This window comes from Copidosoma floridanum, unplaced genomic scaffold, assembly GCF_036245765.1.
Source record: "Copidosoma floridanum isolate Cflo_tuat_1 unplaced genomic scaffold, Cflo_Japanese_pri ptg000020l, whole genome shotgun sequence".
In the NCBI taxonomy this organism is placed as follows: Eukaryota; Metazoa; Arthropoda; class Insecta; order Hymenoptera; family Encyrtidae; genus Copidosoma; species Copidosoma floridanum.
Genome location: NW_028321897.1, coordinates 6,297,057 through 6,308,114, shown reverse-complemented (window position 1 = coordinate 6,308,114; position 11,058 = coordinate 6,297,057). Strand labels below are relative to the sequence as shown.

The 11,058-nt window shown below is 34.6% G+C and overlaps 1 protein-coding gene across 2 annotated transcripts in view; it reads right to left on the bottom strand.

The window, feature by feature from the left end:
• Positions 1 to 7,694: 7,694 nt before the first annotated feature.
• Positions 7,695 to 11,058, bottom strand: part of LOC111642824 (uncharacterized) — a 346,613-nt gene continuing 343,249 nt past the window's right edge. For both annotated transcript variants that reach the window (XM_089593969.1, XM_089593970.1), the window contains one exon: positions 7,695 to 7,964. In XM_089593969.1, the coding sequence (XP_089450095.1) occupies positions 7,792 to 7,964 (173 nt within the window). In that variant the 3' untranslated portion in view covers positions 7,695 to 7,791. The remainder of the gene's footprint in view (positions 7,965 to 11,058) is intronic.

The following is an 11,058-nucleotide window of genomic DNA, read 5'->3' as shown; positions in this document are numbered from 1 at the left end:
TTATAAATAAGATTTGAAAGGGCTATGCCATTTTAAAAACAAAAGTTGGATATCTGTTAGTTGAATCAATCAAACAATTTTATTTAATACAAGTTAAATAAGAGTTTGGGAAAGCTTTGCATCAATTGGCGTAGGCTTTCCGCATATCTTTTTTACAAAATTGTCAACAGTCTCCAAACAATTTTATTTTTATCAGTTTAAAAGTTAACCAACCTGCGAGTGGTACAGCTTGACTTTGGTACACACAAACAGCAAAAAGTACAAACAACAAAATGAAAGTAAATCGAGTAGACATTGTAAAAAAGTATAGGTTTCACGTGAAGATCCCGTACAGTTTCCCTCTCGATGGCTAACTATGAATCTATTCGCTAGTTCGGTACCTATTTATACTTAGTATCAGTTGGTTCACTTAATTCTAAAATTATTTCATACGCACGTACCACTTCCTATAATTTAATACTAATGTATGCGCTGTAGGAAATAAAAGTGATACGTACCTGTGTTGTTAGATACAAAAATTTGAAGAATGGCCTTGAAACTATACAAGCGTATGATGGAATATTAAAATCTCATCAGACAGGTATAACTGTATTGGAGTGTTTTTAAAATGTTATTAAAATACAAACACCAGAATAAGGAAACTTCATTGACGAGTCTTATATGGTTGATTGTGACATCAGTATGTTTTTCTCATTTTTATTACACACAATGTAATGTTAAAACATTTCTCAGTATTACGGGAAGTAGGTAAATTTCAATTAAAATTCAAAAATGCAAAACAGCAATTATTAATTTCAAACCTTAAAACTTGTACTACAAAACATCATTACCATTTGGCATAGTATAAATATTAACATGTTTATCCGCCTTTTCCTGCACATTGTCGTCTAACCGATACATAGTATGTTCATAAAAGCTTGTAGGAGGATCCAACTGAGAGCTATTATAGCATAAAATTAGAGTGGACATGATTATTGGCGTCCAAGTCCCATCGACCTCTTGCTTGTTACCTACGCAGAAGTTCATGTTGCAGCCATCATGATATGATTTTCCTGCCACACATTTTTGGCCTTTGAATGGTACCTCATCTGAAAAGTCATTTATTTTTTCGGGTGAAGTTTTAGATACTAGAACGATTACTTAATACAATATAAATTTTTGGCAATTATTAGAGATCATCAACGTAGAAGGATGCTGACAATCCTTTTCCGCGAAAGAAAGTGCGTGGTGTATAAAACCCGTACATGAATTTTAAAATAAACCACTTCAGCGCAACGTACGATCATGTTAATTTAACGATATTTACAATAGCGTATATTATCTTTTTAATTAAATACAAAATAAATAATGTTTACATGAAGCCATTGGAGATATCTCATTCGGCATGTCGTTGTTTTCTGAAGCAACAAAATAGACGTTTAATATAAAAAAAGCACAATATAAGACTTTCGGTGCCATTTTCGAAAAAATAGTTTGATCACTGTAGGTGATTAATGCTGTTCTACTTTTGATATTCAACTGAAGAAGAGTAGATAATTCACAACACTTTATACTGCTTTGCGTATAAATATATGCGATAGGTGAAAAATGGTAATTTAGAGCATTTGTATAATCACCGCTAGTCGTTTGTTTGATTAGAATATGATTATAAGCGAATTATTTACTTAAGATTGAAAAAATCAAGTTAAAACTGATAATAATCATAATTTTTTTTTTTTTTTTTTTTTTTCAATAAACAACAAAGTAATTAATTCTAAATAGTCATATTACCTAACGTTACTAGGAAGATTTATTAATTTTGTACAGTTAAAATAACAACTTGATTTGTTACACACGTACAGTTATTTGAAATTAGAAAACAGTTTAACTTGACATCTGTGTTTAGTTACTGATAACGTTTGGCACACATGGTTTGAATTAATGAATTATACTTACCGCTATAAAACACGTGTGTCATATTTTATTTTTTTGATAAATGGCTGATTAAAAAATAAAATAACAAAGAAGTTGATCTTTTTTATAAGAATTTTAATTGTCATAACCCTGCCAAATACATTAATATTATTAATAATAAACATAATAGTACCAATGATAGCATTTAAGATAATTATAATCGCACTATTACCTAAAAAATTAAACCTTCGTATTTCCTTAAGCATCGCAATGATAGTGAAGCTATTTTTTTTTCTTATACTAAATATGCTTTCGGGTAATTATAATAATAATCATAATAATATTAATAATAACAATATTTCTAGATGCCCGATACATTCTTTATGCTAAAAAATACGATTTATGATACAATATATGGATACATTAAATCCTTTTACTTCTTGAAAGAGAAGGAGAAAAAACGTATAGGAATATTATTCTCTTTATTAAAGGGAGGTACTCGTAACGGGATTACTGAGTCATTATCTGACAACTTTCCTCCTTAAAAAAAAAAAAATAATAATAATAATAGTAATAATAATAAAACACTTTGCAAAAGCGCCTTTGATAACCTTTATGTTTATATATTTATATTCATTTCTTACATCTAATCATATCGATTCTTTTTATTTCGACAATGTACACAACTCTGCCCTAACCGCAAAGCCAATAATTATTAAATAAATATATTTTAATCCCCAGTAACGTTAATACCAAATTTGTTAACCGTGTATTCTCGACACTGAGCTACATGTATAAATTTTTTTTAATTGTACAGCTAAATTCTATAGTTGTGCTTACAGCATACGGTAAGATAAAAGTGCTCGAGTTCAACACTACATTCAACATAAAAGTTGACAATTCTTATAATTCATGATACACATGAAAGTCATTTTCAAATATTCTTTTTACGTCACTTCAAGATACAAACAACATTTTTTACTTGAATATCAATCATGTACTTTTTAAAACATACTTTGAAAGGTTAGAATTTGAGATTTTGTAGTTATTGGAGCACTTTGTAATATTCATGTAAAGAAAATCATTAAAAATTTTCTTTGTTGTAACGCAGTACTTCTGTATATGTGTATTTGCGGAAATTTGTGCATAGAAGTAAAGTTATAAAAGATGGATAAAGAAGATAAAAAAATTACTGAACATGATAAAATTATTACGATTTATGCTATGTAAACTGTCTAACTTAAACATAAAACGAAGAAAAAAAAAAAGGAAACAGTTCGAGTGGAATAATGCCATTTCTTTCTATAATATAAATTGATCATCATAAGGTTGTTATCGATCTTTATAATTAAGGCGTGACAAAAATTTACATACATAATATTTCTTAAGGCTTAATAGTTGACGGCGCGCAATAGTTTTACCTGTACGACTGGAGCGAGTTTGCTCTTGACCACTTTTACATTTTTATGCCTTATCGAACTTTAAACATTCGTTGCTTTTGAAAATTCTTATTTTTTAATAATTTTTTTTTTTTTTATATCTGTTTAATATTGCTTAGTATATTTCCAGCATCACAGAGGGAGGATTAGGATATCTTGAAGTGGGAAATATTTTTTACTTACATGTTCACTGTACTTGATTATGAAACTATTTTTTTTTTTCCTTCAGATTTAAAAAAAATTGTTAGAAAGTGCGTGTAATATAGTAGTCTTAAGCAGTCGAATATCAATAGAACTTGACGCACAATCCGATGAGATCCGAGAGAATTACTGGCCCCCATTGGTTACATTTGTATTTTGTGAAAATAACATTTATATACATTGTTACGCAGGCAATCTACAGTAAAAATTTTCGTAAATACTCGATGGAGAGCAAATATCTTATTTCTTACAGTTACGTATGCTACGGGTAATGTTTTGTTTTTTCTACCGTTTGAAAAATGTGTGTACTAATAAAAGAGCACATCTAACAGTTACCATATATTTTTTTCGTATCATTCGCCTCGTATGTTATTGCAATTTTTGTTTACTGTGACAAAAAAAAAAGATTTGATTTGTCTATGAGTAATAATTTCAATAATTTATGTATGAAATAATCACTCAAAGAATGTACTGGAATCATAAACTAATAAACATTCGTTGCTTTTTTAATTTAACTTCTTTAACATGTAATACCAGTGCAAAGTTTCTTTCAATTTCATTATGATTTGGCACATAAATCTTAATACATATTCTAACGTTTCAAACAAATGGTATTCACTTTTTATTCAAACAAAAATTTAAATTAAAAAATATAATTTTTCATTTGTAATAATCTGTTTTACTGTTTAATCAACGTAATGGTACGAAGATATAAGTGTGAAATTAAAGCTGTGTAAATAAAATAAGCACCAAGTTTTTCAGCACCTTCATAATGTAGACGACATTTATATCGTGAATTCTAAAACGAATTCAAACGTTTTATTATAAAAGAAAGCGCTAAACATTATTCTGACTTAACTCAATGCTGCGTATCATTTTCTATTTAATTTTCCATGTTACTGTTTTGAAGAATTTTTTATCCCTATCGAAAATTTGCAGATCATGAGTTTAAAAATTGAAAAAAAAATTTGTTTTATGGATCAAACTACCGCGATGCCAGTTGATTAATTATGTTGTATTAAGGCACGTAGATGCAGTATTATTGTATATTTAGTTGTGTTACATTTTATTATTACAACTTTAATTTCTACGGCTATTACTGCTTTGTCACCTATTAACAATAATTTTAAAACACTTTTGAAAGTAACTATTATTTTTATGATTCACAAAGTAGTGGATATTTAAATTTTCATAATTACGATGTAAGAAAAAATGTACAGCTTTACTATTTTCATGTAGGCATTGATCTTGAAATATTGATTTATCACAGCAAAGCAATACTTTTTTTTACAAAATGTTACTACTTTATTTGAATTTATCGTGGATACTATTTAAATACAACTTTAGATGTAAAGAATCTCTACTTCAATTGTTAAATGATGCAGTTAAATTTGTTTTAGCGATTCTTTGTCATTAATTTGTATGTTTATTGATACATTTGAAAAACTTCCACACAAAAAATAATACATACATTGTTATCGTATGGGTAAGGCACTATAATAAAATTAAAGCCTACAATCGCAAATTATTTATATGCTATTGTTGGCGCAAAGGCACTAAAATTATCTATGCAAAAAATTGCATTCACACAAAAACCTTATTTCATCTATGAACTTTTTAAAAGTCATTTTAAAAACATTATTAGATTTAATTTATTGCTCTTTTTTGTAACTTGCTATTTACTGGCATCTCGTTTGTTTTAATTTACTTGGGAATTAACAACCCCGACCAGCAAAATGAAAAATTTACAATTTTATTCGTGAGTTTAAAATAACCTTCAATAGAATTTCTATGAAAAGGTATATTTTTAAACTATTATGCCTTTGATAATACAAATATGATACGCATTTTGAATTTTCTCAAACAAGTTAATTTTGTGACGAGCGTGTATTTATTTTTATTAACTTTTATGCAATAAATGTAATTATGTATCTTTTAAAAACAAAAATTTAGAATTGAAAGTGATATTTCCCATTGCTGAAGACATTCTTATGATTATGATTTAGCAACGTATTGTAATGTGTTAAGGAAAAAAGAAATTTTTTTTTCTCTGATAAAAAAAGCTTGTTTTGAATAAAAAAAAAAAAAAAAAAAAAAAAAAACTTTTTTACAAATTGTTAATTTTAAATACTAGAGATTGATTCCGTAGCACAACGCATTTATTTAATACTGGCTTCTCGTAATTTATTTATAGTTACTTTAATAAAAACATATTACGTAATTATAATGATCCACTGACGAAGAGAACCATTGCACCATTTAATTACGAAAGTTTGCAGTTCAATGCGCTTTAAATTAAATATTAGTGTACTTGTAAAGTATATAATTGTAAAGTAGTCGAGCGGAACAGATTAATTATTCTTTACAAGATCTTAAACCTGTAGAAGCAATATACAGATAAAAGTATTTCGTAAGTATACACTAAAGACCATAAATTTTAACTTGATGCATAGAAATGGTCTTTCGCCAGTGTTTACTCTTATACTTTTATTTCATTTACTTCAATTGTTCATGAAGAGTCAACGACTGATTGTCCTTCTCTAAACGCAAACTTCTCTTGAGCGTCACGTATAAGAAATAACGTACACACACACGTAATTATACTTAACGCAACTAAAGTTTCTCTACTTCTATATACATGTAATATTTCCTTCGCGATCACACGATCATTCACGAATGGTTTTTTTTGTGAATTTTTGTTTTTTTAACTGAGCATGCTAAGTCCCAAGCTCCGTCACCGGAGTTTTAACTATCTTAAAGTTCGCATTTATCTATTAATAAAGTCTTAATTATCGCTTTTATATATGTATATGTATATATATATATCTCTCTTTTTTTATCATTTTAAATATATATGTATATGTATAAATTCATCTATAATTTTTATTTATTTTTTTTAATTTTTTTTTTTTTTTTTTTACTAAAATTACAGATTAATTACAATCCATAAATTTCTAGGCGCTTACTGGCTTTATATAATCATCTCTTCACAATCTTTATTTATTATTGAAACAATATATTTTTGCTCTAGACTAGTTGAGCTGGCCGTTATTGTGACACGTTAGAATCCTTTTTTCCCTTTCTTTCTTTCTTTCTTTAATTAAAAGATGAAATTTTTGAACAGAGTAATTTGTTTTTTTTTTTTTTTTTTTTTTTTTTTTTTTTTTTTTAATAATAATATAATGATATAATAAAGACGATTTTGTTTCAATCCATCTAAGCTGAACCCGCAGCACTTTTTTTGTATTTCCCACGGAACCTCGTTTTCTCCGTCAAATAAGAGCGCAAGAGGGAACGCACAGTTGCCCCCCCTCCCCGCTGTTGACCCGACCGCATCATTAAATTCCTAAATAAATTCGTTTAGTTATTGGTATTTTCAAATTCGTATACTTCAGGTATCGCACGAAGCTTTTTAGGCCGAAAATTTTCTAATCACAGAAGCGACAAACATTTTTTTTCTTTTTTTTTTTGTGCGCGCATATTTCGTTCATCCGTAACCCTTCGTTCCTCCATTTCCGTCGAATGCTGCCACGCAACGCACGAACATTTCCCCCTTCACCCCTCCCCCTACGCGCTATTCCGTTTAACCCTAACAACTGTCCAACAATGTTTTTTTTTTTTTTTTTTTTCTTATTTGTTTATTTATTTTTTTTATTTACTCTACACTTTTCCCCTACATTATCGTAATTATTACTATATTGCCCTTCGCGAGAATCCATGTACATTTGCATTGGAGTCAACGAATGAAGTTAGTGCCGTTTTCGAAAACACTAGCAGGTGTGTGTGTGTGCAATCGTCCCCTCGTATTAGCCGAACGACCGCTCGAATTGAACTAAAAGTGCATTTACGACTGATATTCAACTTGTAAAAACCCCCCCGACCCCCCGACCGCCCCTTCATTAGCACTATGTAACTGTGGATTCGCAGAAAAACAAAAAAGGCCAGGCAAGGGGGGAGGAGGAGCCTGTTGATATATCTATACAAACAAAACAACACCGGTCCGAAAGTCGCCGCTTTCTTTCATCCTCAGGTCCCAAATGTACAATAATAATTGTTATCATTGTTATTATTTATATATATATATATGTATATTTATATATACGTATATAATCAGCGCCGTTAATTTTAGTTCTATCGTTTCTCCAAAGCTCATCCCCTGGACCTTATCGGCCGTCGTTCGAGTGCTTCTTGCTTGGGGAGGGGGTCGTCCGTGTCCCCGTGCTCCCAGCAGCCAGGACGGTCCCCTTGGGCAGCGGCATCAGTGCCTCTTCATGTGGAGCGAGAGGTGATCGCTGCGCGAGAACGAGCGCTGGCAGAGATGGCACTTGAACGGCTTCTGGCCGGTGTGCTTGCGGTAGTGCCGCGTCAGCTCGTCCGAGCGCGCGAACTTCCACGAGCAGCCCTCCCATGTGCACTGGTACGGCTTCTCGCCTGCGAACATTTGTCAGTTTTTTTTTTTTTTTTTTTTTTTTTTTTTTTAATCGCTCAATCATATAACCCCAGCTGTGTATTGATTATGTGCTCGCATCTAAGCACTTTTGGCGTATTATTTTCATGAGGAGTTGGCGTGTTTCGTTTTTTACCAAGGGGGACATTTCGATTTTTACTCCCGGGTGTCACGCGTACAATTTTTTTTTCCCCCTCTGAGTCGAGATCAGCAATACTTTTGGCAGGGGTACAGAGATAAAAAAAAAAAAAAAAAAAAAAAAGCCAAAGAGCGGCTCTTACACGTGTCTATACCCGAGACAGATGGGTATGAAGGTCAATGATCCGAGATAAATTCAACACGTGGTGTAAAGTGATTAAAAAAAAATTTTTTTTCTCCCCCTAATCTAATCCAAATCTCGTAAGTTTACTTAACATCCGATCCACCGCTCTTTCGGTATACACTGATGAATATTCGAAAAAAAAATATCACGAGTATCGTGCGAAACCAAAAGATAAACGATAAGGGGACCGATGGCAAAGACCAAACTGTTGAACTACGATTTACAATGTTAATAGCGCGTCTACGCGTCCGATAAACACACGTAGCAACACGCGCCGCTCGAAAAGTCGTCCTCGAGCGGTACGCTTTTTACCACACGGATCTACCTCGTTTCGCTGTACCTCGCACACCCTCTGTGTGTATAAGTACACACCCTCACGGGAGGGAAAGAAAAGTGTAAAAATATATATATATATGCCCTTTGCGCGCGATCGACATCTCGGTGTCGGCAATTTCCCCGGTGCATGGGTCGCGTGGTATCACCTCGCCATCCCCCTCGTCTCCTCCGGCAAGTCGAAGAAAACGCGATGACGAGATCCGAAAGATATTCGCGTGTGTGCAAGCACAAGATCCCGTCCGTACACGCTTTATTGGACCAACTGGACGATCGATCGGATGGGATCGTTATGGATTTTTTTTTTTTTCGGTGTCGACAAATCGACCGAGATAACACCCAATGTCCAAAATTATTTCGCGATCGTCCAGCGATGCAGGGTACCAAAGTAAGGGCCGACCAAGAGGAGGAAACAAACCAGGGCACAATATACAGGGACAAAAGATTCAATTGTTGAGAAAGAGAGGAAAGGGAAAGTATATTTATACATATATATATGTGTGTATGCACACGAGCCGATCTCACGGTAGCAGTGCCCGCGGTGGTCATCGATCCTTCCGTGTATACGTATATAAAAGGACTCGGTTGGGGGGCCGATATCATCGCGGCTGCTTCACACCCAATTATTGCGGCCTCTCTCGTGGGCGGTACAATACAAGTAGTTCGTTAGGTGATCCGGAGAGCCCAGATAAAGGATTGATATAGGGAAAGCTCTCTTTCTCGGGCTTATCGGGGCTCCTCCAGCCGGGGGCCGGATCCGGTGGACGGACAGCTGTCGTCTCGTCTCTCACTCGTCCTCCGTTCGTTTCCCTGTATATATGCATGGGGACGTGAGCGTGTGCACCTTCCCAGAGCCCCCTCCACATTGTGAGGAAAATCGGACTTTTTAACTCGTTGATGCAGTTATTGTTCTCCTTTCAAATGGAGAATTCACGATATTTTGGGGCGCGTTGCGTGGAAAACTACTAATTTCGACTTACCGATCGATCGGTATAATCGTACATCTCCATGCACTGCGATGCACCAGAAAGATACGGGAGAGCTAAAAAAAATACATCGGGTACCCGTATTAAGTGTAGACAAAGCGCGAGAACCGATTGATTTTCGTGCGCAATGTGTATATCCACACATACATCGGCCAGGACCTCCCTCGGACTGTCGGCGGGGCAGGAGGAGCTGCTGTCAGCGCGGATCGGCCTCGATCTCGTCAATCCGATAAAAGGCGCCGTCGCCTTGGAAGAGGGAAAAAAAAAAAAAAACCACAAAAAAAGATCTGCTGTGGTGTCCCTCCTCTGAAACGTATCGATCAATCGGTCGGAGGGAAACTCGCGTGTCGCTCACTTGCCGAGGCGTAATGAGAGGAGCGTGCACGAATCACGCCTCTTTCGGGACCCTGTGCCTATATGGGCAATTGTCCCGAGCTCTGGTACCTTTTTTCGTGCCCGTGTGTGGGAGCGGGGTGGGGGGGGGGATGCAAAATAAATAAATAAGTAAACACAAGAGAGAGGCTCGATTAAGCTTATCTGGGAGCGCATCGGTCTCTCCCTGAGCTGGAGGACAATGCGTCGATTGGCAGGGAAAAAGGGACCGAGACGAGGACGGACGCGCTTGTATGTGCTCGAGATCGATGGGAATCGAGCTGAATTTTCGTTTGTTGCGCAATGCCGCGGCCAAACTCGCAGGAACGCGAAACAAACGAATATGGCACGTATCGAGGGTAGAAAAAAAACACCCGATACTCGGCGAACTTTTTTTTTTTCTTTTTTTTTTTTTGCTCTCAATTTTTGCAGTGGGAGTTTTGAAATTCCAAGATTACACGAATTTGTCCCTAAAAGTGAAAATAAAAAAACCCTCTTTCTATAACCCGATTAACCATCGGTACAACGAGAAGTATGTACATTGACTGTCTTGATTTTCTGTCGACGAGTAAAAATTTATTGGAAGGAATGGTACACACATGGCGCGTGTACATCTTTACAACGTATTGCGGATATAGAGTCTTGTCTGTTGCTTATATGCTACTATTTATAGTAATGGCACGTTATAAATGATGGAACGGGGGCCTACTGCCAGAACCAGTCGGGTGGCGTGTCCCGGACAGTCATGATCGGTCGCGTCTCACGCACGCTCGCAGCGTCCAGCCCGTGAATTAGGTCCTGCCAAAGTGACAAATCAGGGTAATCTTGGAAGCATACAGGGGTTCTGTAGTTATTGTGTTCGTAATTCCATGTCCTATTCACCTATCCGTCGAAAAAAAAACAAACCGATATTTAACTGTTGTTTAACAAACCTCGGCGAAGGGTAAAAATTTCGAGCAATAAAAAACCAAATCGCGAAGGTTGTTCGTAGAATATACCATTTCGCGGCGTGTATATACGCGAAAAATGACGATGGTAAATCCAATAAATTGAAATAAAGCCTCC